The following is a 27,969-nucleotide window of genomic DNA, read 5'->3' on the forward strand; positions in this document are numbered from 1 at the left end:
CCCGCCCCCGCGGCGCGGGCGGTGCCCAGCCGGGCCGGCCCCCGCCCGCCCCCTCTCGCTTTCCACTCAGGCAGCGGCGCGGGCACCCCGACCGGGGCGGCGCGGGGCGGGTGAGTCCTGGGGCGCCGCGCGCCGGGGAGTCGGTGCCGAGGGTTGGGGGCAGCCGCAGCTCCTGTGCGCAGTCGAGCGGGAGCGAGACACCGGCACCGGGCCTGCCCCGCCGCCATCTTCCCCTCAGCCCCTGCTGCCGACGGCGCGACCGGGCCGCTGGGCCCCTCAGGTGAGCGCCTGGCGGGCGGGACGGAGGGCGGGGGACCGCGCCGCGGAGGGGCCAGGGCCGACTGACCGGCGGCGCGGCAGAGGCCGCTGTCGCAGCGCCGTGAGGTGGGCGCTGCCCGGCGGCCCCGGGGCTGCCTCGGCGAGGGGCCGCCCGCGTCCCGGCCCAGGCTGCGGGCACGGCCGCGCCTCCGAGGGGAGTATCGTCCCGGCTGCCGCTGCGGCGGCGACGCCCGACCGGCGCCGTCCCTTTGTTGTGGCGGGCGGGCGCGCGCTAGGGGCCGCGGCGGGGGCTGAGGCGGGCGCGGGCTGTGCCCGGTTGCGGGGGCCGGGCGGGGCTCGGCGCGGTGTGGGCCGCGGTGTAGCGCCCAGCCCTGTCGCCAGCCGGGGGGGGATTTCGTCTGGAACTGCGCGAGAAGAGGAAAAAAAATTGGGAGCAAGTGCAGTTGTGGGTTTTTTTGCAGTGGGAACGCGTTCGTCCCTAGTCCGTGTGACTTGCTTATATTCTTTATTTTTCTGCATTCCTTTTTCACTTTAACGTGGAAGTATTGTATAATTTAATGTCCCTCTTGGCGCTGGCGATGCAGGACGCGCCGGGTGAAGTGCGAGCGAGCGTTCCTGCGGGGGTGATGGATGCGAAGAGCCCTGCCCGTCGCGCTAGAGCGCGGGGCGGTGAGCATTACCGCGGTGGCTCTAAAGCAACAGCTGACCTAAGCAGGATAAAAAAAAAAAAAAAAAAAAAAAAAAAGGATTACTAGAGGACAAGCTAGTGAAAAATCTGTGAGGAGGAGAAGGCTAGTACACAAGAGGATGCTTATTTGTTACGTATTGGAGTAGAGAAAGGTTTCAGTTGTAAAGTTCAGCTGTACAAAGTTTGGTGAAGGTTTTCTGTTAAGAACCTAATATGTTCGACATTGTTTGAAATAATGAATCGCACAGTCTCTTAGGGTAAGGTGGGTGTCAGTGAGTTGCAATGACTGTTGGGGGAATCAATTGTAACAAAAAAATTTGGCCTATAGATTTTTAAAAATTTTTATGTTTTTGTAAATTCTTTTGATTTAGAATAACTGGAAGATGATTGAGGGCATGTCAGAAATGGAACCACTGGGTACTGACTGGGCCCAGGGTCCCCTGTGGGGCCTTTGTAGGCAGAACTCCAGAGTGGCCTCTGGGCAGGCCCAAGGGTCGTATGTAAGTGACTGTGGGACAAATTAAAAGGTGAAATAACTTAATGCAAAACAGCCAGCCTTTTAAATATGTATTAACTGTTCACATTCAGTTTTTCTGTGACATAGCTTACCAGGACACTGATGTTATGGATATGCATTGCAGCATTCATTGAAGTCAGTGAACCGAGACTTGTAATTAGGTTTCGCTTCTCCCATTAAACGTACTGCCCCATGCTCAGTATGACACTTAACATTTGAACTGTAATATTTTTTTCTTGTATTTCCGAGTAGTTGATCTTACATTCCTTGCCCAGTTTTGTGAATGCTTATTGTATACTATCAGCGATCTGTTTCAGATTATAAATAACATAGTTCTAAAATAAAAATTATTCCTTCACTATTTACTTGTTTTCCAGGATATTAAACCTTATTTCAACTTTCTCTCATGTGAATGTATATACATTTTAAATTTCTTCTGAGGGAGGTAACTTAGAGAAAGATTATTTAGGTGCTTTTTTTAGACACTCTAGTTTGTAAACATTTTCCTGACAGTATTTTTATATGCACAGGTGTATATATATATTTATTTTTTTTAAAAGGATTGTTTTCTGTGCTTATAACAACATGAGAGGACTGTTGCTTTTGCCATGTTCTTAGAACATGAGATGACAGAACAAGAGTGAAATCTGTCTGGAGAACTTAGGAGTAGGTGGTCTGTGTTCTGAAGAGCTTGTTTAAAAGTCCATTGAAGCTATAGAAAAATACGTGCTGTGTTCGTGGCAAGAAGGTGTTTGGGTCTTTTCCTTTATGTAGATTTATTAGGAAGATAACAAATGGCAAAACTAAACTAGGGGAGGATAGGGGGAAGTGAATAGAAGAATGAAGGAAGGAGGACAGTCATGGAAAATGCTGTTTTGAAAAGACTGGGTAAGATAAGAAGTTTGTAGCAAAAAACTGATTGGTAAAAGGCACCTGAAACGTTAAGCTCTAATGCTTATTTACTTTCATTTCTACCTCAAGCTAATGCTGTGCTTCAGTCATTCTTGAGTGTTAGTGCTTGAGCTGATCAGATTGTAATGTTACATGCCATATGTGCTGGCAGAAAGCAATATAGTGGGATGGACCAAAGATGCAGCTTGAGCTCTAATCTTGAGTTTCCCTGCTGTTCTTTGCTTTTTAATTATTATTGTTTTTATTTATAAACATACCACTGAATGTCAGAAAAACTGGTATATTTCATAGGGGGTGATGTATAAGCCTATGTGTATTTATAATTTCATGGTAGTGTTACAGCATTGCTTGTTATTCTGACAGTATAATGCATATAAGGGGAGCCTGAGCTCATCAGCCTAAAAAGACATCAGTTACGTGAAAATCTTCTCTAGTAGGTTTACCATTGTTTTCTAGCTAATTGTATTGATCTGACAGCAAATGCACACTAAGTATTTTCAAAATATTGTTAATATGAGCTTATCGGTGTGCTTTGACTCCAGTTCAGTATCCAAATTATGTTTGGATATTATATTTTCCTGAACAGGCCCCCTAAAGTGTTGTTAAAAGTCCTATATCAAAATGGAGGGTGCTGATCATCCTTTAGCCAAAGTTACGTGGGCAACATAAATAACATAAATGAAGTGTTAGAATTGGCAAAGGCTTCATGTTCAGGACAAACCTGTTCTTTTAAAACTACAGTGGAAAATGGAAGACAAGTTCTTGCAGTTGCTAGTTTTTACTTAATGTTGTTGCTAAGTTGTACTGATTATGCTCATTTTTTAAATCAAAAGAATATATAAATAATTAATTTTAAAACTATCTTGAAGCTTTGTAGGGTGGCTTCCTGTTTAGACTTTCAATTGGATCCGGCAGATCCAATTGAAAAGAAAGCTGGACTGCGTGTTCCTTTCTTCAAAGGGAATCTTGATCTGAATTTTTCTAGCAGTTTTCTGATGAGAAGTCTCAATATAGCTTTGTCTAAGTTTTACTTTGTCTTTTGGCAAGGAAGTTAATTTAACTTCTATAAAAATCACCAGTGCCATAAAATGTAACAAAAGAGAAATGCAGATGCATTAGGTTAGGTTGGGAATTAGGATGTTAATACTAAACTGCTGGTTAAATGTGTGTTGGTTTCTTCCTTCACCCTATAGGGGTAGGGTTGATTTTTTTTTTTTTTTTTTTTTTTTTTTCTCCTCTGGGACCAAAAATCCATATCCAGTTGCCAAAACAGGAAGTTGAAATAGTGCTAAAACATAAGGAAAAAACCTCTTTCTACAAGTTCTGGCTTTGGATTTGTGTGTCTATCTGCTTTCTTTCCTGCAGTAAAACTTTCTGCAAGACAGATTTTAGTTTCTTCCTCTGACTTCACTGGCTGAGAGTGGGCAGGTGGTCTCTGGGTGTGTCTTCCATGAGACCCATCAAGAACTTGCTGATTGGAGTCTTCTGTGACTACAATGAGAATTAAACCCAGCCATTTTTTTTTTTTAAAGCTAGGCCATTTCATCTGGCACAATTGGGTCTCTCTTGTTCCAAAATAAACTGTGCTGCTGTAATCGAATGCTTTCCTAGTCAAATGTTCTGACAAAAACTTGGAAAAAAGTTGGCATACAGCTGTGAGGAAGATGGAAAACTTGGGGATTTAGACCATGTAGTATAAAACCCCCTCTTATTAATGCCTAATGTTTTGTATCCCTTCAAGTTCATTAGCATTGGTTTATTATGATCAGTGAAAAGTTTCACTGGAGTGTTTGTGTCTTCCCCCCTTCTCCAGTAAATAATTAATTTCTTGTTAATACTTTGAGTGTCTTACTTGGATTGCTGTAACTTTTTATATCTGTTCTTTGATTTCTTATTAGTATTGTCTGTGCACCTTTCCTAATAAGAGATGGGTAACTAGCTTATGGGCTACAGTTCTCCAAGGCTGAGGTATCTGGAGGCTGCATCATCTCTCCAGCTTGTTGTGGGAGCTAAGTTACCTGCAGCTGGTTGTCTTCTGTAGTTGCTAGGTTTCTGCCTAAGTAAATGGTTGCATGAGGGAACTAAGAAGTATTTTTATTTTCGCTTTTGAATTAAAAGGGGTAGCAGCTGGGGTAACTATAACCTACTTTTGTGGACATCTTGCTCAGTATTGTCATCTCTATTTGTTAACTTTACTGATCACTGTTATTCCACCGTCTATCCTTTTTCCTGGGGATATTGCCTCATGCTGACGGTTCATTGCTGATAGTGGCTGCTTCCCTGCTTTTTGGTGCACTGTTATTATCAATTTAAGACAGGTTAAGACTTTGCTGCTACTGGCAGAAAGCAAAGCTCTGTCAGTTCCTTGTGTCAGCATTAGTGCCCTTGTGTCCAGAGTGAAAAAATGTTTAATTTGCACCTGGATCAGAGGAGTGATCTAGCTAACCATATAGCTCCATTGTGGGTGCCATGAAATGGCTGGGAATGTATGGCTGAGTGCAGAGGTGAGAAGAGGGACTGCTCCTTTCTGCAGTAACACGGGCTTAAGTTGAATTTTTCCAAATGTGAAGTAGCACTCTTGTAGCTGCTGGCTTTTTTTGAAGAGCTTCTGATGAGGTGATGCTACGTGGCTTGGCTGTGTTACAGGGTTTCTCCCCATATCCCCAGATAGTTTTCAGCAGATCAACTTGGGAGCTACAGCTCTAAAGCCTTTTTAAGGTTTAAAAAAGAAAAAAAATTGAACAGCCTGTACTTTAAATTGTACTTAAGGAGCCGTGCAAGAGTTAGTCAGGAGCAGGATTTATTTTAGGTTTCCTAAGAGAAGTACATGGAATACTCTCACATCCACGCAGGAATTGTGTTGCAAAGGAGCTTGGACGTTGTGTCCACGGGAGCTTGAAACAAGCTGACTGCTGGCAGCTGGGGCCCTGGCCTATCACTGCCCCAGCTGCATCTTCCCGCTTTTCCTGTCTGCTGGTTGGAAAGCTCTTTAGGTCATTGAGCCACTTCAATACATGAGTTGGTGGAAAAAGCTAACACACTGACAAAAGGTGAGAAGTGCTCAGGGAGGGTGAGGGACACGCAGGTGAGTGAATGGGACTGGCAGTCAGTGGTCAAACTGGCTTAGGCCACCTTGGGTTTGCAGCTTTAGATTCTTCATAAAGCACGTAGATAGAAATAGGTGTCCTGGACGAGGAATGAAAACCCCTAGCTTAATTGTCACACACACTACTTAAAAAATGGGGTAGGGGGGACACTGCATTTTTAGCGTGCTGTGGTTTTTGTATGTGTTAGAAACATTTAAGTTTATATGTAAGATCTCTAGATAATGACATAGTAACTGGCTCATTTTTATGCTCTTTGAACTTCAGTGTTTGCATTTCAGAAGGGAAAATTTCACATTTTGCAAACTTGGTAAGCACAATATTTTCACACTGCAAGAGGATTGATTTCTTGATAGGTTTGTTTATCTGCGCCCCTATATATGCATAGGACAGGAATAGAAAAGGTACAGATATATTGTTAGGTCTTAATTGTGGCTTCATAATCAATCTCTTAAAATCAATTTCCTAATCTTGTCTATTTAATTCTTGTAATGCTACAATATTCTGTCATATAAAGCTGTATTTTTATTTTTTTAGTAGCCAACATTCATCAACCAAGCAGAACATAAGATACTGATCATAGCTAAAATTCTCTCTTCCCTTTTAGGCTGCCATCATGACGGCTGAAGAAACAGTGAATGTTAAAGAAGCTGAAATAATTAAACTAATATTAGATTTTCTGAACTCGAGGAAACTTCATATCAGTATGCTGGCACTTGAGAAAGAAAGCGGGGTCATAAATGGCTTGTTTTCGGATGACATGCTTTTTCTAAGGTAGGACATCTTTCTCTGGTGCTTAAATACCATATATATAATAACACACAGTTGGGCAGCCCCATGCCGCTAAGCAGGAGATCTCTGCCCTCATCTTATGCTGCTTCTTCCTGATCCCAGTTCTGAGGTCCAGCCCTGCATCATGTTCGAGTTCTGAAGTTGACAACATCCTTCTGTTAGCCACTTCAAGTAACTGACTAGGCAGCATCAACATAGGTGGAGTTAGATTTTTGTGTTTGTTTGCTTGTTCATTCATTTTAGCTTGGTTATTTTTCTGGCATGCCAATGAATTAAAGTGGGAAGGAATCTTAACGAGTGCTGGTGTTCATGCAGGGTAAGTCAGGGAAAGCACATGAGCAGGAACAGGAGAGCAAGATCTTGTTGGCATCAGAGATCTGTTACCTGCTTACTGTATCACGTGGAACTGAATGTGTAGTTTATTGACTTCTAAAATAAATATTTTGACAATATTCTAGTGCTAAGTTCTAGGATGAGTAGAGTGGTTTTCAAAGCTTTTCCCAAAAAATACTATCTGCGTTTCAAAATAATACATTTCTATTAAATTTAGTAATATGAAAGGGGTCTGTGCTATCATCAAGGCGTGAGAGCTGGTGTGATTTACCATTCAGGGTACTACCTACCATCAAAATCATTAGGAGTCTCTGTAGATGCATACTTTTTTTTAGCATTGCTGTTTTCTATTCCATGCCAAAGGAACTTAATAACTTTGTAGAAGCATAAGAAAATAATGTATCCAGTTGTTCTTAAAACATCATAAAATATATTCTATCACTGAACAAGATTACTCACCTGGATTTGCTTTTGATTAGAATTGTGGATATTGGAATAAGATTAAATGAAAGAAGAATTAGAGAAATATTACAGTTATTAATCTTACTTGTTTGTTTCATGCTTAGCTTAGTTGGATTATACCTCTGATTAGAAATTCACCCCTTCCTTGTTGATCTGGACCTTTTATAGAGAACTCTGTGTGTGATATGAGGGTATGAAGAAACTGAACTGATCCACTTGTGCAGTTCAGCCCACTGGCCTTGGAGGTGGAGCTCTTCTGTCAGCATAGTTCTTGCCAAGCTGTCCCTCTTCTTAATATGGGAACTGTATGTTTTCCCACCCACCCCTTATTAAATAGGCCCAGCAGTATCTATACAATTAAAATTAACTCATTTTTAAGTTCACTTTCATTGCTCAGGATGTGTTCATTGAATCAATGTATTTATTCATACTCTTCAAGTAAGGGTCTTGGGGGTTTTTTCTTAACAATAATTACAGGTAAAGCAGGAGACACAGGACCATTTTTGTCCGTTTTGATGTGCCTTTGAAAGTAATATTTGTGATTCCAGTATACAGTTATTTCTACAAAACACTGAGAAGAGACCTGGATTTTGCTCTTACTACTAGTCACATCAGATAGTCATCTTGGCATCTGTGCAAAGCATTAACTTTTTGAAGCAGGCTGATCACCTGTTGTATATTTAAATGAGATACTTAGAAAGAAGGAGGATTTTCTTGTTGAGTAAAACTAAAGGAGTGGCTCTTTCTTTTACTAGGCAATTGATTCTTGATGGTCAGTGGGATGAGGTTCTTCAATTTATTCAGCCCCTTGAATGTATGGAAAAATTCGACAAGAAAAGGTAAAATGGAATGTATGTCAGAGTTCAATTTTTTGAGTTGTGGAAAGCATGCAAATTTCTAAGTATTGCAGTAGTTCTAAGTTTTTTCACCTTAGTTTTTTGTTTTTCTAACCTCTATACATTTCCTAAAGTGTGTGCATGTCTGTCTGTCTCTCTCTTAAACTATGAAAAATATGTGCACACAATCTATAATGAGTTTTGATTTGCCATACACTTTAGGAATAAGGTGCATGTTGTACTATCTTTTTATAGTTGGCTGCTCTGTCATATTTCTATTCATGAGTAAGATTGCTATACTACTTTTTCTTATTAACCTTCTAATATCTTTAATGTAATATTTTTGAAAGCAATAATTGAAAGAGGACTTTCCTGTTAAAAAAATAACTTTGTGGTTACCAATTTGTTAAAATTTGAGATCAGAGTTCCTTGTCATTGTAATTTCTATGCCTAACTCAACCATTTACTGTAAAATACCCTGCTTGTCTCTAAAAGAACGTTTAGCTACCGGAGCAAGATGTATAGTATTTCATTTCTCACCTGCAGGTTTCGTTACATTATAATGAAGCAGAAGTTCTTGGAAGCCTTATGTGTAAACAACGCAATGTCAGCAGAAGACGAGCCTCAGCATGTAAGAATTGTCTCTGGTTTGGGAATCTCTGGGTTTGTTGTCAGGAAGCCTCTGAAAATATTCTGATTTAAAGGCAGAGCAGAAGCTCCCAGCACTGACACAAGTTTTAGCTGTTACCAAATGGTTTTACGAACAATGGAAAAAATAATTGGTATCCTTTGGAAATTAATGTGGCTCCCAGGTCTCAAACAGAATTAGATATACAAGGGCTGCTGGAACCCATGCAGAGTAGATCAGTTGACCACATGTCATGTTTGTGGTTCTGATCCTGAGATTTACTTCAGGCCATTACACTGAAGCACAGGGCTCTCTTTCTCAAAAGTATTCTAAAGCAAGCCTTGGTATCACAGAAATTTATTGTCATAATCAGGACCAGGTGAAAGATTCCAATTTGAATTAATCTTAATCAGTTAAATGTGCAAACAGCAGGAGTTGTGAACTTAAGTTTTCAATATTGGAAGGGACATAAACTGGCAAAGGTGTGCAGATTGTGAAATTAGTTATTGACATAAATGAATAACTAGAATACAGGTATATCAAATTTCTAACACAGTGTTATGAAATTAAAAATGAAGAATGCTAGTAGGTTTATGGCTATTTAATTTTCTGAAAAACTGAAAGGATTTTAATTCTCTATTCCATTACACATGCGTTGTAACTTCAGGGTCTTCTGTTGACGGTGTAGAGAAAGCTAAAAGTAAGTCTGCCTTTATGTAGTTTGAAAGGGAAGGTGTACTATTCCTCTAATCACTCAATCTGTATACTGTTATTAGGTAGCAGTAGAGAAAAATCAGGTTCATGTCCTTTATTTTTTGTTTTTAATGATACCAAATATCTTGGCATGTTGTGAATGAAAGGCTGTATTGAGCAGATGCTAGTTAACATGGGTAAAGGGGTGTGTGTATTAAATCTTTAATTCAAAATGCCAAGTTACGTGTGTTTAACATGGTTTGTGGGCTTTGAGCTATCAACAAGCTTTGTACTAAAGCCCTCCATTCATGGAGGACTTCGGAGAATGTTCTGAACTTTTTTAGCATTTTTGACTAAGGAACAGAAAATCTCAATGTAAAAGGCAACTCAAAGTTGCTAATCTCTGGAAACTAGAGAAATCTACAAGCCTTTTGTAATTTTTGCCAATAGCTTTTCACAGAATTAAAAAAGGGGGAAAATAAGTCAGTTGGCTTTGAGAATGAGAACAACCTTCTGTGCTACAATAGAATTGCAGCTTTTTAGCTACAAAATTAAAATTTTAAGCCTATCAAACCTGCAGTGACATGAAAAAGTTCCATAAATCTGTAGAAAATGGGACTTGGTGGGGGATTTTAGGAAATCGAAACGTCCAGGAACTTGGCTTTGTTGTAACTACATTTGCATCAGCAATTTCAGACTCTATTGTATGCAGTTTAATCAAAATATGAACAGTAATAGTAATAAAGGAAAGATAGCAGAGCTGCTACCTGTTCTTCAACTAACTTTTATTGTAGAAATGTATGTACTACAAACTGTTCTATTAATATTTCTGTAGCTGGAATTTACAATGCGAGAGGCTGTACAGTGCCTACATGCGTTGGAAGAATATTGTCCCTCTAAGGAAGACTATAGTAAACTCTGTTTGCTGCTGACGCTGCCTCGCTTGACCAACCACGCAGAATTCAAGGACTGGAATCCCAGCACTGCACGGGTTCACTGCTTTGAAGAAGCCTGTGTCATGGTGGCAGAGTTTATTCCTGCTGATAGAAAACTGAGTGAGGCTGGCTTTAAAGCAAGTAACAATCGTTTATTTCAGCTTGTAATGAAGGGATTGCTTTATGAATGTTGTGTGGAATTCTGTCAGAGTAAAGCAACGGGAGAAGAAATCACAGAAAGTGAAGTATTGCTGGGCATTGATCTCTTGTGTGGTAATGGATGTGATGACTTGGACCTTAGCTTGTTATCGTGGCTGCAGAATCTGCCAGCTACTGTCTTTTCTTGCGCTTTTGAACAGAAGATGCTCAATATTCATGTTGATAAACTCCTCAAGCCTACAAAAGCTGCATATGCTGATCTTCTGACACCCCTTATCAGCAAACTTTCTCCTTATCCATCATCCCCAATGAGACGGCCTCAGTCAGCAGATGCTTACATGACTCGTTCCTTAAACCCTGCATTAGATGGGCTATCATGTGGATTAACAAATCACGATAAACGAGTCACAGACCTTGGGACCAAAACTTCTCCGATGTCACACTCCTTTGCCAATTTCCATTACCCAGGAGTACAGAATCTCAGCCGAAGTCTCATGCTTGAGAATACTGAGTGTCACAGCATTTTTGAAGAATCACCTGAGCGGTAAGTGCGACTGTAGCTTTATTTTTATTTTGGCTTATGTTGCACTTAATATTACTGGGTTCTCACCTGTGTTGTAACTTTGGACATAATTGTAACATAATTTGATTGTTTAAATTTTGTTGTAATTAAAACTGTATTCAAGGAGTTTTCTTCCTTATGCTTTTATAGTCAAAGTAGATTTTCATATTTGGTCTTGAGCCTGATGGATTCAATTTGGACTTTCTTGAAGTTGAAACCCTAGTGCAGAGTACAAATATGCTCTGATTATGTAACAGAGTCTAGCTAAAATTTATGCTCAATTTTACTGAATTCTTTCATTCTGGATAAATAAATGGAGGCAGTGCAATAGTTGTAACTCCATCTTCTTTCCCCGTCCCATTCTGTCCTCAGTTGTCTGTAAATTTTGGTCCTGACACTGTAAATGACTAAACTTCAAAAATTTACTTACAGAAGTAGTTCCAATGATGTCAGTGGAAATTACTATTATGTCGTCATTGTAACACTCCTTAAATTGTTAACAGTAGTAGTTCAGCTTAAATATTTACTTAGCTTTTTTGAAACCAAATCTGAATAAGGTGGCTGAATGTATTTTTTTTGTAATATTTTATGATAGCGGTGAATGCTATTAATGACCTAATGCTATGTAGACTGCAAACTTCTCTCCTTTCTGAAGACCTAAAGCCTGTATCAAGACTTAGTACTTCTTACCTTTTGAGAGAAGAGCCCTGGTAACTAGGAGAAATGGTGCTTGTCAACTACGAGCTTATCATCGTGGTTTTGCTTGGCCTTTATTTTGATCAGTAGTTCTGTCCCTTTCTAAATGTTACATCCATACTTCGCTAGAAGGGAGCTGCCAGGTTTTTTGGCTCTTGGAGAACCAGCGCTGCTCTTGGGCGCACTGGCCAGCAGAGGACGCTGTAGAGCTGTGGTGGTCAAACCTGGCCGCAGCTGGTGATACCCTCTTGTTAGTTTTGCCTTACAACGACATTCTGTACCTTGTGTTAAGGCAAAGAGCATCTGTAACTAAACTCAATAAAAAGGAAACAAACACCATCATACTGATGTCAGTTCACGAGATGATAATGGAAATTATTACAGTACTGTATGTTTTGATATATTAATGCTTATCTTGAAAGTAGCTATGGAAACATCCCTTGTGTTACATTTTTTAAGTGTGCATCCTGAAGATACTGATGAATTGTGAATCCTCTAATTTTACTGATCTGTATGCACAAATCTTGACATTTGTGCGTACAGCCCAGGGTCCAATGTTAAAACTGATTCTTGAAAGTTTCCTGTTTCTTTTTCCATTATTAGTGGGCTAGAATAATTTTTTACAGATAGTTATCTTGTGGGCTAAATAAAGTGGTAAATTGCTGCAGTTCTTTGTATAGCCATTTTCATGTCATATTGTGACGTTTATAGTTCTTAACATGTTTTTTCATTAATACATCTTTTGAAGGTTAGAATTAGATTGAAGGAAGCAGACCTGTCAAGAAGGCACTAAATTTTTCAGAAGAAAATCCAGCTGCAGTTTAAGTGTCCAAATTAAATGGCAATATTTGCCAGGCTGGAAGCTGAGCTTTATGGAAATCTGGCTCTTGATTTCTCTTGCACATGACAGAAACATAGTATTTCTTTTATACCTTGTGTTCAGCAAGCAATAACTTGTCTTTTAGTCCGCTAAGTCACTTTTGTTATTATACGAAGGTACAGGAAAAACTTCTTAAAGAGCTTTGTTCCAAGTCTCACTGAGTAAAGGACTTTAAGTTGGCAAAACTCAAGATGGGAATCCAAGGCTTTTAATCAGCACACTTACTGTTTGCTAAAGCATTTTGGAAAGAGTTCTGTGCAGAAATACTTAATAAAGAGTAGCAAAACTGATACTTTCCTGTGTAGCACTTTCAGGAGTGTTCAAGCTGATGGATGTTAAACATAGGTGTAGTATACCTGATACTTCCCATGCATGTAATTGCTTTGGAAGTACGAGATCTTAGTAACTTGTTAGAGTATATAATACAAGTATAGGGATAGAAAACATGGGGTTTGGATATCCCACGGTAGCAAGGCTTTCTGCAAAATGTGGGGACAAAGCATGCTGACTGACTGTGCTTTTTGTTTATTGGGGGGGGGGGGGGGGGTGTTGTGTTCAGTGTAACCCCTTGGAAGTGGCATTTTTTTTCCTAAGCAATATCTTTTATTTTTATGTGACTTAAGTAGTTTGCACACTTGTATTCCCAGATTTTACTCTGGAATATTATCTTTCTCTACTTACCAGGGGATTTTCTACTGTTAATTTTTCTCAGTTAAGCTTCTCTTCTTTTCCATGTTGTTGCAAGAAGTGATACTCCCGTGGAGCCACAGCATCCCATCAGCAGTGAGACTTTGTGCCAGAGTTCAGTTCCAGAAAATGAACCACTTAATGGAGCACAGTGTCAGGCATCAGCCAAGCAAGAGAAAAATGAGGTAGTAGTTGGTTGTTTAAAAATGAGGCCCTTTGAACTGTGTTCTGATCCCTGCATAATGATTTGCCTTTGTGTTGGGAACATCATGCATGACAATGGGTTGCTTTGAATTTTGTTTTTATTATGGTAAAAATATTGTGTTATCTTGTATAAGAAACTACTTTATTCCCCATTGTATAAAGTTCTGCTGTCATTTGAGTCTGTAATGCAGCTGATTAGCGTGCCTTCTCATGTCAGCAGTATTGCTAAACTGTTGTGTGTATTTTTAAAAGAAAAAAATGCTTTGCAGTACTGAAAGCCAGCAATGGTAGATTAAACAATGCTTAGGAATCATCTTAGTGTTTTAGCAAGGAATCTGGCATGTAGTCTGCAATTTTTGGTGTTAGCACCAAGGTTCATAGGTCATCTTACATCACTTTCTGTCTAGAACACAGAGAAATTAACATTTGATACTTCCCTGGTAAATGTATCTTTGCTTTTTGGAATCCAATAGTATTACCTTTTTGGGGGGATTCATCTCTGAAGGCTTGTCCCTTGACTATCTTTTTTTTTTACCTTTTTTCACCTTAACAGCAATATGGGGAAAGCGAAATAATAGTTTGGTAGGAAACAATGAAAACTGTTACTTATTCTACTCTTTTTCCACAGTTTTAAATATCTGTCTCTTAATTCACTAATGTTGACTAACGTTGAGTATGTGGTCGGTTTTGTTTGCAGACTCCAGTTCGATTTTTAAGCAAACTTTGTCTTGGCTTATGACATCTATATTGTACTGAAAACCAGTCTAGTCTTGACAGGGCTATATATTCTTGTAGACTCTGGATACTTGAGTGAGGCAATGGGGCCTCTTGGAGGATTAACAAAGTCCTCCAAAGCTGAGGACTTCACTCCCCTCAAGGACTTTGCTAAGTAACTTCTCTGCTGCAGCGGTGTTGTGTATGTGCATTGGGAATAAGGGGAAGGGGGAAACAGCCTAACTAGGTGTATAACAGAGTGAGCCTCAAAAGGCAAAAAAATGGATGCAGAGTTTTTAGGAGAGAATGAGGACAGGAGATGTTGTGCTGCGGTGAAGATGTTGGCCAGGTTATTACACACAAGTGGAAAAGAACGTAGTACCCAGTCCAATTTCCTTGTTTTATTTTCCATATTGTAGTGGTATATGTGTTATATCTATGTGAGTAAGAAATTAATCTAAATTTCTTTTCATAGCTTTATTTTTTCATCGTTCCTGGAGGGATTGAATAAAAAGTCAGTGTTTATAGAGTAGAGCATCTGGACAACATATCTTAGGTTTAGGTGTTGGTTTGGGTACAAACAAGTATCAGCCATGGAAAGACATACGGACAAGAATATAAGTGTTGCTTAGAAGGATTATAACTCAGTGACTGGGGGTTAATTCACCTATTTGAAATACAGAGAACAAATACTTTCTTAGACTTCCAACAGTAACTTCGGGGTTTCTAAATTGCAGATATCTCAGGGAAACCTAAGGTTGTAAAATTTTTACAAATGCAACAGCAATAGGAAATGTACTATAAACCAAAAAATAATTGTCAGAGAACACAAAATCATAATGCAAATATTTTTATTTAAAAGACATGCAAAGGCTCGTAATTATGAAGAAAGATTCTCTGCATGAGTTGTCTGAACTAATGCAATGTTATCAGGATGTCTGTATACGACTTCACTGGATGACAAAATGTCACTTCTGAAAACAAAAAAAAAAAACAACCTTGGTGAGGTGGGTTTTTTGTCGGTTCTACTACTTTTTTCCCTGCTAGTTGGTAAACATGCAGTTAAGTTTTTTTTCATTAGAAAATGTTTGGCACTTCAGTGTTGATATTTTGCCTTTGGACTAATATGCTTTTGGTTTTCTACAGGATATTTTTGTGTGTTCATTTTTAACTTGTTCTCGACTGTTTTATGATGGTAGCATTTGAGACTAGCAGCACAGAGAGAAATTGAGGGTTAAGGAATGCAGAAGGCAGTGAGTCCTGGCAAGCTGGCAGTGTGAGAAACTAAAGATAGTACATAAAAGGGAAGAGACCATAAGAAAGGAAGCCAAAGTATTTGTGTTTGGTCCAGAAAGTAAGGAATTCTAAGGTTAGAACAAGGCACCAATTTAAAAAACAAGATGCAGTGCTTTGTTGTGGTTTAACCCCAGCTGGTAACTAAGTGCTGTGCAGCCGCTCACTTACTCCCCCATCACCCAGAGGATGGAGAGGAGAGTTGGAAAGGAATGTAAAACTCGAGTGTTAAGATAGAAATGGTTTAATAATTGAGATAAAAATGAGAACAATAATAATAGCTACAGTAACAGTTATAATGAAAAGGAGGGAGAAGGAGATGAACAAAATCCAAAGGGAAGGGAGAAAAGTGACACGCCACACAGCTGCTCACCACCCACTGACAGATGCCCAGCCAGTCAGCCCTGGCCACCCCCCCCACCCCCCCAGTTTATATACAGAGCATGACATCCCATGGTTTGAATACCTCTTTGGCTAGCTCAGGCCAGCTGACCTGGCTGTGTCCCCCCCTAAGTTCCCGTGCCCCTCCAGCCCTCTTGCTGGCAAGGCCTGAGAAATCAAAAAGTCCCAGACCCAGTACAAGCACTACCTAGCAACAACCAAAAATATCAGTGTGTTACCAACACTGTTTCCACACCAAATCCAACACACAGCACTGCACTAGCCACCAAGAAGAAAATTAACCCCATCCCAGCCAAAACCAGGACACGCTTCAAGGTTGGCTGCTAGGAGAGGTAAATCAGCACTGCAGACTAATGGCAGGGATGTGTCAACATGGCAGAAAATACTAAATTTGTAGTGTAAATATGATTTGGAATTTGGAATGTAGCTTACATTGTTTTCTGATTTTTATTTTCAGTTTCCAATTGCCTATTTGTTTTGATATTAAGTAATACTTAGGAAGTTTTGTAGGAAGGAAGATTCTCTTCCTGAATTATGGCAGAACTACTTTAACAGTTGATAGGACAGGCTGGCAGGGATTACCTTTTCTAGTATGTAAGTTGTCTGGTTTTAAGGAATAATGAAAGCATTGCTCCTTAGAGGAGAATTTGCTGGCGTTTTGATGCCTGTTGTGAAATAATGAACCGGAAATTGCATGTTTAGGTTAAATACCACAATTAACTATTTAATTTTCATCAGAAATTCTCATTTTGTTTTAGCTCCGTGATTCAACAGAGCAGTTTCAGGAGTATTACAGACAAAGACTACGTTACCAGCAGCACTTAGAACAGAAAGAGCAACAACGACAGCTGTACCAGCAGATGTTGTTGGAAGGAGGTGTAAATCAAGAAGATGGAGCTGACCAGCAACAGAATCTCACTGAACAGTTTCTTAACAGGTTGGGGGATTTTGTTGATTTTCCTTCCATCCACTCCTGTTCTTCCTCAAGTTCTCATAATAATCTGGTTTGGTGGTCTTTTTTTTTTTTTTTTTTCCCCTTGTTATTAGATCTATCCAGAAACTAGGAGAATTAAATATAGGTATGGACAGTCTTGGAAACGATGTACAAACACTTAGCCAGCAATGTAACGGGAGCAAAGCGAATGCATCTACCAATCCAACAAGTAACTTTACATCACCACCTTCAGATGCTAGTCAGAGGGTAACAACGGACAGCCAAAATTTTAATACAAGCACTCCTCGAAAGCGTGGATCTGCTAATCAGATACCCTTTTCTGAGGAGTCACCTGTACAGGGGAATCAAAAGTAAGTTATTAGGGACTCTTCAGGATTGGAAATATCCTTCTGTTAGCACTATGGGAGTAGCTGTTTGTATTTATTTCTAGTTATCAAATGAATTTGTCTTTGAATATAGGTGTTTAGCTCATGATCAGTGTTTATTATATATTTTTGTAGGGATTATAAAATCCTTTTCTTTTTGACAGTACACATGAGAAATAGTAGTTATTTGTTATGGTTTACATTTTATGCTTATTCTTAATTTCACACTTTTTATTCTGTCTTACTTGTATAATTCTTGTTTATTTTGTATGCTACTAAGATTCTGAAAGCTTTATGAAATAGAAACCATATGGAGAGAGGGGCAGGACAGAGTGGGAACTAAATTTCTTCTGTTAACTGAAGGGTAGTGCTGACCTGAAAGCAACAACTGTTCTTCCACACATATCTGTATATATGCTTTTACTTACATATGTTATGGCATGAAAACAAATATTCTTAACTTGCATTCACTTGTTCAGTGCCTGGAGTTGCTGCATAAAGGACAACCTCTTGTAGAAATAATAGTTTAATGATAAAGAATCAGACATAACACTTGTCCACACAGATTAGTCAGTTCTGAGAATGACTTAACTGTAGTCCAAGAAATACTTATGAACAAATCTGTCCCTGCTATTGTTTTTTTCTGTTACAAATTTGAACTCTTCACCAAATTAAAACAGTGTCTCAGAACATGCTGTCACTCAGCCACAGTTGGAAGATTCTTCAGGAAACGTGGCTAGGACAAGAGGCGATGAGGTGAGTTTTCTTATTGTCCTTTACAATTTGTGTTTTCACAAGATTCAATATTTAATTCTGAGGATGTGACATCCTCTCATAATTAATAGATATTCAGAATGAATTTTGGTTGATGCAGTACCTACAGAATCATAGCACCATCGAGATTGGAAGGGTTATATGGACACTGAGTCCAAACCCACTGTTCAAAGAAGGCTCAATGAGAGCAGGTGGCTTGGGGCTGGGGTCACTTGTATTTTTTAATATCTCCAAGGATGGAGACTCCCCAGCCTCTGTGGACAATCTCTTCCTGTGTCTGACCACCCTTACAGTGTTTCTAAAACAACAAAAATGTTTAAATGGAATTTCCTGTATCTCAGTTGGAGTCCACTGCTTCTTTTCCTTTCACTGGCTACCACTGAGAAGTGTCTACTCCATCTTCTTGATTACTGCTGTCAGGTATTTATATACTCAGATTTACACATGCCCTGAAAAGCCCTTCTGATCTCAAGGCCAAACAGTCACAGCTTCTCCTTGTACAACAGAGGTTCCAGCAGGATGTCTTTTGCAGCCATTGTTTTGCGTTCTCCAGGTTGAAACTTTGATTTTTGGACTCCAGTCAGTATGGTCTGATTTTAGGGAAATGATTTTGCAATGAGTACCTTCCAAAGTTTCTGTATCGGACAAAAAAATCTTAGAAAAGTGGTGATGAAGTCATCAGGAGGATGATGTAGTAAAGTTTAGCATAATTTAAGGATAACTTCGTGTTAACTACAGGGTGAAAATTTGATTCTTATGTTGAGTGTTGTATTTGTTTTATAAACTGTGTTTATGACTTGGACTGTTTTCAGTAAAAATACAGCTTTGTTCCTTCCCCTTGCAAGTTTCACACGGATCAAAAGTGTTCACATGGAAACAAACTGTAATACCAAGTTTCTGGGCTGCTTAGAAGAACAAAAGCTGTTGGAAGCCTGGAGGGAGAGTGAGAAATGTTCATCTAATGTTAGCTATAAAAGTGGGTTGAAGAAAAGAACTTTTTGAAGTACACTGTTCCTTGACCTGGAGTAGACATTGTTTTACAAGTCCGTATTTGAATAACTTAGCGGGTGCTGTTACTTCATTAATACTTTGCTACAATAGTTCTATGTTACTCTGCAAAAGTCATGTCTGCTTTTAAATGTCCAGTTTTATGCTGAAGAACCTAATACAGCTGCTATCCTTCTACACAGGATGACAAATCAAAAAAGCAGTTCATATGCATTAATACTCTAGAAGACACACAAGCTGTCAGAGCTGTAGCCTTTCATCCCAGTGGGAGTTTATATGCCGTTGGCTCCAACTCTAAAACTTTGAGGGTTTGTGCCTATCCAGAAGTAATTGACCCAAGGTAAGAAAGCTTGTATAATCATTTATTTTTCTGTATCATAGCACTCCTGTAGCTACTGGTACCTGTCCATTTCATACCTTTATTTCGTTGTTGTAAATACTGCAGCGCTCTTTCTAGAAACCTGAACTGCCAAACATACGATGATCTGCCGAAGAACTTATGTATTTGTGGGCTACTTTTTGGTGCTCTTCTGTTACTGGCAAGATGCATTGCCACAATACCATACCTTTCCTTATAGAAGTGTTATTTTTGTCTCAGCAGGTGGGCTTTTCTGTATTTTCTGTGATGGCTTCTGGTTTTGATATTCCAGCTGTAAAAGTGGGAGAAAGCACGTATCAATTCCTGAGCCAGCACAGGCTGGGCTTCGTGGGGTGCAGTGTCTGGCAGGAGGACAGACATGAACAGTAGAAAAAGCACTATCTTCAATTTTTACAGCAAAATTTGCCAGAGTGTTTCTATTGTTTGCCTGATACTTTGGATCCTTGACAGGAAAAGTGCCATTTGTGGCTTACTGTACACCTAGTCTTTTCTGTTTTCTTTTCACCCATTTTCTAATAGGAGAGGGAAAAACATTTTTTTCATCTGGAAATAAGTATTGCCATCTCAATAACCATCTCCTTGTCTCTGCTCCAGTTACAGTATTTTCTTGGAGTAAGGTGGAAGTGCAGGCATCTGAAACTTCACAACGTCAGGAGCTACAAGTATGCACAGTGACTTTATCTGGGACACCTTCCCAGTTTAGGACTCACGTGCAGGTTTCCAAAGTGTTCAGGAAGTAATCTGATGATTATTTTTTTCTTTTCCTCCTTAAATATCATCAATAAGGTAGCCTTTGAAGTTTGATTCCAAAATATTTATTGGCAATGTGTGAGATTAAAAAAAAAAAGCCTTGATTTTTCTGATACCCAGTGCAAGCTGACTTGCTGGGCTTGAAGCCCAGATGGCCTCCCCTTGACTGGTAAACAGTGCAAAACATTTTCAGTGGAATGGATGCTTCTTTATTGACTTAACTATGGTCTGCTCTCATACAGCTTGTTATTCCAACCATTGGGAAAGGTTAGATTGACTTTGCAGCCTTAGTCTCCAGTTACAGTAACGATCTGATGTGACAAGTAACAGTGCTTCTGGATATGAAAGGAATACTGAGACTTCCGTAATTCTGAACTTGTACTGCTTTCTTTTACTGTTCTTTTTCCACTGTGCTTACAGTTTGCCAAAAACATTTCATTGTGGAATTTACAAGTCGGCAGAGAGACTGCATTATCTCAAAGATACTCTAATCTTTGTAACAACCCGAGTCTAGACACGCATTCAAAACTTTCATGTTTTTCAAAAAGCCGTAATTGTGTAGAATAGCTGATGAACAGCAGTTGTTTAATTGTACATCAAAGCTTTGTTGTGACTTTTAAGTTTTTTAAATTGTTCTTCCAACTGTTGTATGATTTGGGACAGGTTGGTTTGGTTTGGTGTTTTTTTTTTTTTTCTCTTTTTCTCTATAAAGTTACAGTAGCAGTGTGCTTTTTTTTTCACGTTTGAGATTAAACACTGATAGATACACATAACAATTGTGCAGATGGTGCTCAAATAATCACAGTACTTCCATGCAGCTGATTGGCAGCACGTGGTCTTTATTCTGGGCTGTGCTCCCATGTCCTGACAAGCCAGTGTGCTGCCTCCGCCTCTTAATAAATGTAGTGAATCCAAACCCTGGGTGCGATATAAGGCATCAGCCATTTAGGAAGCTCTGTAGCATGTGAACGGTGATCCTGATTTCAGCTAATCTGTCATGGATTTCCTCTCTGGCAACAAAATTAAATTAGCTTTCCTGTAGATTTATGTTAGTATTTTTTACTAAAGCCATATCTATCTCAAAAGTTTTAAAACAAACGTAGGTGATTGTCTTCTGTTTTTTCTCTCTGCCTCTTTTTTTCAAGTGTTTACAATATGGTTTCTGAATTTTTCAATAGCAATTTAATTTGTTGAATTTCTGTTGTTGGTGTTACTGGAGTGAATGTTGATGGAGCTGGATACAGCAGTACTTTATCTTCAGCACTTGCCTATTTCCTGGTATGGAACAAAGAAACATAATTGTAGGAAGGTAATTGATTGAAATAAAGGAAATGTACATCAGTGGGACTGTTCCTTTTATTTCAGCCATGTGTAAAGCTGATCTGGTTTCAGAAATAAGAATGTATGGTATGTCTAGATGCTGTGAAGATTCCTGCATTAACATGTAATGGTGAACGTATCTTGTCTTGCACTGGCTGCTGTATTAGACTTTCTGGTTGATGAGTGAAGCTTTGGGAGTCACTTTATTCAACAAATAATATCCAATGCACAGCTCATAATGATGCATGTGTATGAGTTTTATTTTGTTGTATGATTTTTTTTTAACTTATTTAATGGCAAAAAGGGAGACAGTGCTTAACTTAGGGCAGCATTTTTCTGTGTTAGCACAGAAGCATTTTTCTTGATCCTTGAACCACTTAAGGTGCTTGATGAGTCTCACTCATTCTGACAGGAAGAATGGCATGGATATCCAAAACAAGTGTTTGGATAAATCAGCAGGCCTCAGGTTTTATTGTTACGGTACTATTAGGCACAACAGCAGCCCCAAACGCGAGCACATGGAGTCCAGTCATGTAATTATGCTGTCATACCAAACACAATCCCCAGTTAGGGATTATGTCTGTGTGGGAAACTGAGAAACACCTTCCTACACACATACACAGAGGTTACGCTGGCTTCTGCTTTCTTCTTTCAGGAATCTGGATTTTCCAATCTGCAGCCTGATAGTTTAGTCCCAGAGCCAGCCTTTAGCTGTGCCAGCCACACTGGGTACTAACCCAGATAGTGCGTGCCTTCTGAGCTTTCTTGGCCTACTGCTGCTTAACTGAACTCAAGCATGTTCAAAAGTGGCCACAGTATCAAGATGTTGGAAGTATGAAGGATGTAGAGGAAAACCCACCAACTCAGGACTTTGGGGATAAGATTTCATTGTATGTAGCTAGTAATCAGTATATTTTATCACTATCAACTCTTTATAGATGAAGAGACTGTAAGTTCTTTTTGCCTGTCCAGTGGCAAATACAATGGGAAGATGCGAAAAAACTGAGAAAATGGAATGGAGAAATCATTTTGTTTTTTTCTTGGATCACATGTATATGTCATATGTATTTCATGTTACCCAAAATAACAGAAAAATAGTATTTTTGTGTTAGAATACATTGGTTTTCTTACAAATAAGAGGAAGTTAGATATTTGTCTTTTTTTTTTTTTTTCCCCAGTGCTTATAATTCTCCTAAACAACCTGTAGTTCGCTTCAAAAGGAACAAGCATCATAAAGGATCAATCTACTGTGTAGCCTGGAGTCCCTGTGGACAGCTGTTAGCTACTGGTTCTAATGATAAATACGTGAAAGTACTGCCTTTTAATGCAGAAACTTGTAATGCAACAGGTAGTGTGTGTGTGTATATTTAAAGAATCTCTTTTCAATTATTTGTCCAATATTGGGCAAAACCATTCAAATTACATTACGTACTTAATTGGATTTGTTATTTTTATTCTAATACCTTGAATAACTTAGTGATGGTGAAAGGGAAAAGAGACTGTAGGCTCTGTCCAGCAAAGAGCCACTGGGGTTGGGGATTATCTTTTGGGCTTTTAATTTGTTTTTTTTCTTTGATTGCATTTTGGGTTTGTTTTGCAAGACTCTCTGGTGTTGTGCTGTCTTCAGGTAGAATTTTTTTTGTTGTTGTTGATATGGTAAAACAACCAGATATTCTTGGCCAACTCTAGTTCTTGATTGTCAGTAGGAATTTATCACTACTTCCAGTTCCCCTTTTTCTTGTCTAGTTCTGTCCTCTTCTCCCCATCTTAAAAGTCTAAGGTTTCTCTCCCAGCAAATACTATTTTCCATGCCAAAGCCTCCTCATCAATACACTAAATACATCCCCTTATCTTTTCTGTTTGGAACTTAGGCTACCCCGTCCTATGTGGTCAGGGTTCTTGATGATCATTCTCTGGCAGAGAAAGCCTTTTTAGTTTACCACAGCTTACGTAAAGAAATAAACATATTCTATAAAGCTTGGCTGGAATTGGCTGTGGAGATGGTCTCACATACATTTTGCAAAGCTTTAGGAACTTTAGGAAAATCGAGCAACTCTCAAAAACATGATTCTTAGAGATTTTTACTTGAACTTTGCTAACTGAATTGGTGTGCTCTATGAAAGTGCATAACAATGTTTATACTTGGTGGTATACCTATCCTTGCCTAAAATATTCTGCATTATCACTATAGCTGCTTTAATGATTGTGGCACTAACAGTGGTAAACAAAGTATACCTTGTTTTGTTCCTTGACCTTTTTTTAAAAATTATTTTAGGACCAGATTTGGAGTTCAGCATGCATGATGGGACAATCAGAGACCTTGCCTTTATGGAAGGCCCAGAAAGTGGTGGTGCTATTTTAATAAGTGCTGGAGCAGGGGACTGCAATATCTACACAACAGATTGTCAGCGAGGACAAGGCCTGCATGCTCTGAGTGGTCACACTGGTATGTTACGTTGTTGCTTCTCTCATTCATGTTTTAAGTCTGTATTAGATTCTAATAAATATAATTATTGTTTTGGGGTTTTTTAAATGTCTTTGTGGTTTTTGTTCTAGCAAGACTTTTTTTTTTTTTTTTTTTCTCCAGATTGCTCTTGAGGTATTTTGAGGGAAGCTGGGGAGTTCTTGTTTTCAAGTGTGTTGGCTGTTAATTTAATGGAGAGTACATGCTTCATTCCAGAGAAATGGAGTATTGCAAAGCTGGGTATTGCCTTATTTTATCAGCATTTTAGATCATGCAACATGCAGCTTTTCCATAGGATTGTTAAGTCTCTGAATGGAAAAATACAATCAGAACTGTAATATTCCGTTATTTGATTAATAGTGTTCAGTCAAGTAAAGGAGTCATCTTGTTCACAGGTCATATTTTAGCACTTTATACATGGAGTGGCTGGATGATTGCATCTGGATCCCAAGACAAGACTGTAAGATTCTGGGATCTGAGAGTGCCAAGCTGTGTTCGTGTTGTGGGAACCACGTTTCATGGAACAGGTAAGACTTGGTATTGTGCTTCTGATCATTCTTGCATAAAAATATACTTTAAAGATGTTTAAGTATTATAGAGTGAATGTAAGGAGGTCTTGTATCACAGAATGGAGGCTCAGCTTTAAAAGAAAAAAGTTGTGAGGATATCTTTACCTGTGTGTCTTGTTTGGGTTTTTTAAAGTAACACTTTCTTTCAAGAGTTGGGTAGGTTTTTGCCTTGTGACTTTCAAACAAACATTAAAATAAGACACAAAATAACTGTTTCTAAATCAAAGGAAAGGATGGGAAGGAGCAGCCATTTTTGCAAGTTGTCAACATAGTCTTAAGAATCCTTTTACCAATTTCTATAGAACCACTTGGATTTGGTTTTGTTTTTTGAAACCTTTGGCAGCGGGCAATAAATTAGAATTGGGGGCAGAATTCCTTGCATTATTCTACATGATTTTATAAAAAGTGACTTTCTTCCCTGTGATGAAACATTTTTTTTTTCCTTCTGCAGCTTTAATAGTGGCTTTGCTACCAGTCCAGTGTGACCAGTGGCTTCGGAGTTTTAAGTGCTAGAACATAAAAATGTTCTTATCTTAAGCTAACAGTAGCTAAGTATGTTCACCCTAATTTAAGGCCAGCATTTCATATTCTTAAACAATGTATATTCTTGACTAAATATGAAAAGTCGGCTGTTTGTCACAAATGTACATTAAGTATAACATGTGTGTGTTTGTTGGTGTTTTTTTTTTCTCCTGTAGGAAGTGCTGTAGCCTCAGTGGCTGTTGATCCTAGTGGTCGTCTCCTGGCTACAGGACAAGAGGACTCTAGCTGTATGTTGTATGATATTCGAGGAGGACGAATGGTGCAGAGCTATCATCCTCATTCCAGTGATGTTCGTTCGGTTCGCTTTTCTCCAGGGGCACACTACTTGCTCACAGGATCTTATGATATGAAAATAAAGGTGACAGACTTGCAAGGTAACATACTACAAAGGATGAGTTAATTTTCAGTTTGGTGCTTTTAATACTGAAGTTGTAAGAGAACTTGGTTCAAAGATGTTGTGGTTTAACCCTAGCTGGCAACTAAGTAACACACAGCCATCTGCTCACTTCCTACCCCCACACACACCCCTGGGGGATGGGGAGGAAAATCAGAAAAAAGTAAAACTTGTGGGTTGAGATAAGAACAATTTAATAATTGAAATAAAGTAAAAATATAATAACAACAACCCTTGTAATGAAAAGGAGAGAGGAATAATAACCTTAGGGGAAAAAGAACCCCAGACAAGTGATGCACAACACAGTTGCTCACCACCCACTGACCGATGCCCAGCTGGTCCCCAGGCAGAGATTGGCAGCCCCTGGCCAATTCCCCCCAGTTTATACACTGAGCATGATGTTCTATGGTATGGGATATCCCTTCGGCTAGTTTGGGTCAGCTGCCCAGGCTCTGCTTTCTCCTGGCTACGTTTGCACCTGCTCACTGGCAGAGCATGGGAAATGTGAAGAGTCCTTCGTTTAGAGTAAGCGCTATGCAGCAACAACTACAACATCAGTGTGTTATCAACATTATTCTCACACTAAATTCAAAACACAGCATTGTGCCAGCTACTAAGAAGAAAGTTAACTCTATCCTAGCTGAAACCAGGACAAAAGATCAGGTTTTAGTTTAAAGGGGGGGGGGGGGGGAACCAGTAGAGCTTGAAGGGTTTGACATGTATATAAATTGGATTGTGTCTGTTAGCAATTGGCTAGTTGTGTTCTTAAGAATGCAGGCTATAAACTACATCTTGTTTTGGAGTGGAAGGTCTAATTATGATAAAAGAACTAATTAACAATGTTGCCTGATGAGTTGGCCATTGCTTTCAGGCAGCATTCGTAGAAGTGACCTTTAAAAAAAAAAAAAAGTGTGATAATGCTTATTTTTATTGGGAAGAGTTAAAAGAGAGAAGATATACTCCATATCTATTGACTTGATTTTCTCGGACTGTTAAATTTAAATTGTAATCACATTGTGGGGAAAAAAAAAAAAACAACCAACAAACCTGTGAATACCTATGTTTTGTACTATGTCCAGTAATGCCTAAAAACTGAAATCCTGGGGTCTTGTGTTATGCTCTATGTGTGACATAGAGGGGACAAGCACGCTTCATAAGGTGAAAGACATATGTAAGCTTCACTAAACCAAAGTGAAACAAGCAAAAGCAACAAAAACCCCACCCCGAAAAAACCCAGAGAGCTGGGATATAAATTTATGTAAATGACTAATGGTTTCTGTTTTTCTGCTGTAGGGGACCTCACGAAGCAGCTTCCTCTTATGGTGGTAGGAGAACACAAGGACAAAGTTATTCAGTGCAGATGGCATACACAAGATCTTTCTTTCTTGTCGTCTTCTGCAGACAGAACTGTAACTCTTTGGACCTACAATGGCTAGAGTGCAAAGGCAACCTATGCAGCTAAAGCACAGAGACCTGAGACTACAGAACTGTAAAAACAAAGTAATAATAATTAGGCATTGAGAGAGCAGCAGTTGAGCAGGAGAGTGACAAGAGGAGGGGCACTTGTCACAGATTTTTCTGGTTTCTAGGAGGTCTTGGTGTTTTCAGTATATTCTTTTGCAGTGCTTTCAGTCTTCCATGTGAACTCATGCTGCTGTGACCTGTTGTAGTCTTGTTGCCAAAGTCTATGAGGAGAACTCTGATGTTGTCGATGTGCACTTAAAGTAACATGAATGATGTGTTTACAGTTTGGTATTAATTGCATTCCTTGGTCTTTGCCTCAGTCAAAATTTTATATAGAAACTTAAGTTGAACAACACTTCAATCAAATCTGTATGTAACTAGTTACACACACACACACGAAATTAGTTCCACTGTTTTTTCAGATTTATTCATCACTTCTCAACAGGAGGTCAAACTTTATAACATCTCTACAATTTCAACTTTTTTAGTAGTAAATTCTGAACTTTAAAGGTGACTGGGCAGTAACCACATCTTGGTGATGGTCCATTATAATAGTGTGGGTTGTTTTCATCTAAACTGGGGGAAATGTTGCTGGTTTTATTACATGACGTTGTTTTGGATAACATGCTGGGGGCGGGGGAAGTAAAATATTGAGATTTTTTTTTCTGTAGAAACACAAATATTTTACTTTTTGAATGCAACAGAATACCTCTGTGTATAATGTACTGTAGAAGAGTGGATTGGCAGCAGTTGTCACAGTGAGCTTAATGGCTATTGGTTTTTCAAGTAAAAGGGATACCATTAATGCTGTAATAGAAACCAGCATGGCTTAAAATGCTGTGTCTGCATGATAATTTAAGAATTGTTTAAATTTCCCGTTCAGAGGCTTATCTGAATTTTATTTCTTGCACTGTTTATGTATGGGAAATTGCAGTTTTATTTCTACAAAACTTTAGAATCTAATGTTCATGTATTGTTATATTTTCATATTGTACAGTTCCTTTTACTTTTTAAAATATAGACCTTAAACTTCAGGTTATTTATTTATTTGAATAGCAGTTAAGTTTTGGATTCTCTTGGTTACTAAATTATATGTGCACCGTAGCAAGCATTTTTAACTATTGTATAAAAGTGGAAAGGTAACTGTAGAAGTGTATCTGTGCTATAATCTCAATAAAGACCTCCAACACCTGTGCCCATCTCAGCTG

The 27,969-nt window shown here is 39.0% G+C and overlaps 1 protein-coding gene across 5 annotated transcripts; it reads left to right on the forward strand.

The window, feature by feature from the left end:
- On the forward strand, positions 1-27,965 carry WDR47 (WD repeat domain 47). 5 transcript variants are annotated; one of them, XM_056355928.1, is made up of 15 exons: positions 1-280; positions 6,108-6,274; positions 7,843-7,926; positions 8,470-8,554; positions 10,080-10,882; positions 13,222-13,351; positions 16,535-16,713; positions 16,824-17,081; positions 17,777-17,852; positions 19,061-19,218; positions 22,506-22,675; positions 23,603-23,773; positions 24,187-24,318; positions 25,059-25,277; positions 26,591-27,965. In XM_056355928.1, the coding sequence occupies exons 2-15, from the start codon at positions 6,117-6,119 to the stop codon at positions 26,731-26,733; spliced, it is 2,766 nt and encodes a 921-aa protein (XP_056211903.1). In that variant the 5' UTR covers positions 1-280; positions 6,108-6,116; the 3' UTR covers positions 26,734-27,965. The 5 variants fall into 5 exon arrangements, with proteins under 5 accessions (XP_056211903.1, XP_056211905.1, XP_056211904.1 ...); XM_056355930.1 differs by having other exon boundaries at positions 13,225-13,351; XM_056355929.1 differs by having other exon boundaries at positions 7-280; positions 13,222-13,348.
- Positions 27,966-27,969: the final 4 nt, after the last annotated feature.

The sequence above is a fragment of the Falco biarmicus genome, chromosome 11 (genome assembly GCF_023638135.1).
Source record: "Falco biarmicus isolate bFalBia1 chromosome 11, bFalBia1.pri, whole genome shotgun sequence".
NCBI lineage: Eukaryota > Metazoa > Chordata > Aves > Falconiformes > Falconidae > Falco > Falco biarmicus.

What these genes read in the sequence shown, in the direction of transcription:
- WDR47 (XM_056355928.1), top strand. Translation starts at nt 6,117, where the DNA reads ATGACGGCTGAAGAAACAGTGAATGTTAAAGAAGCTGAAATAATTAAA. An exon ending in CAGAAGACGAGCCTCAGCAT is followed by an intron (nt 8,555 to 10,079) that starts GTAAGAATTGTC and finishes ATATTTCTGTAG; the next exon opens with CTGGAATTTACAATGCGAGA. An exon ending in AGCAAGAGAAAAATGAGGTA is followed by an intron (nt 13,352 to 16,534) that starts GTAGTTGGTTGT and finishes ATTTTGTTTTAG; the next exon opens with CTCCGTGATTCAACAGAGCA.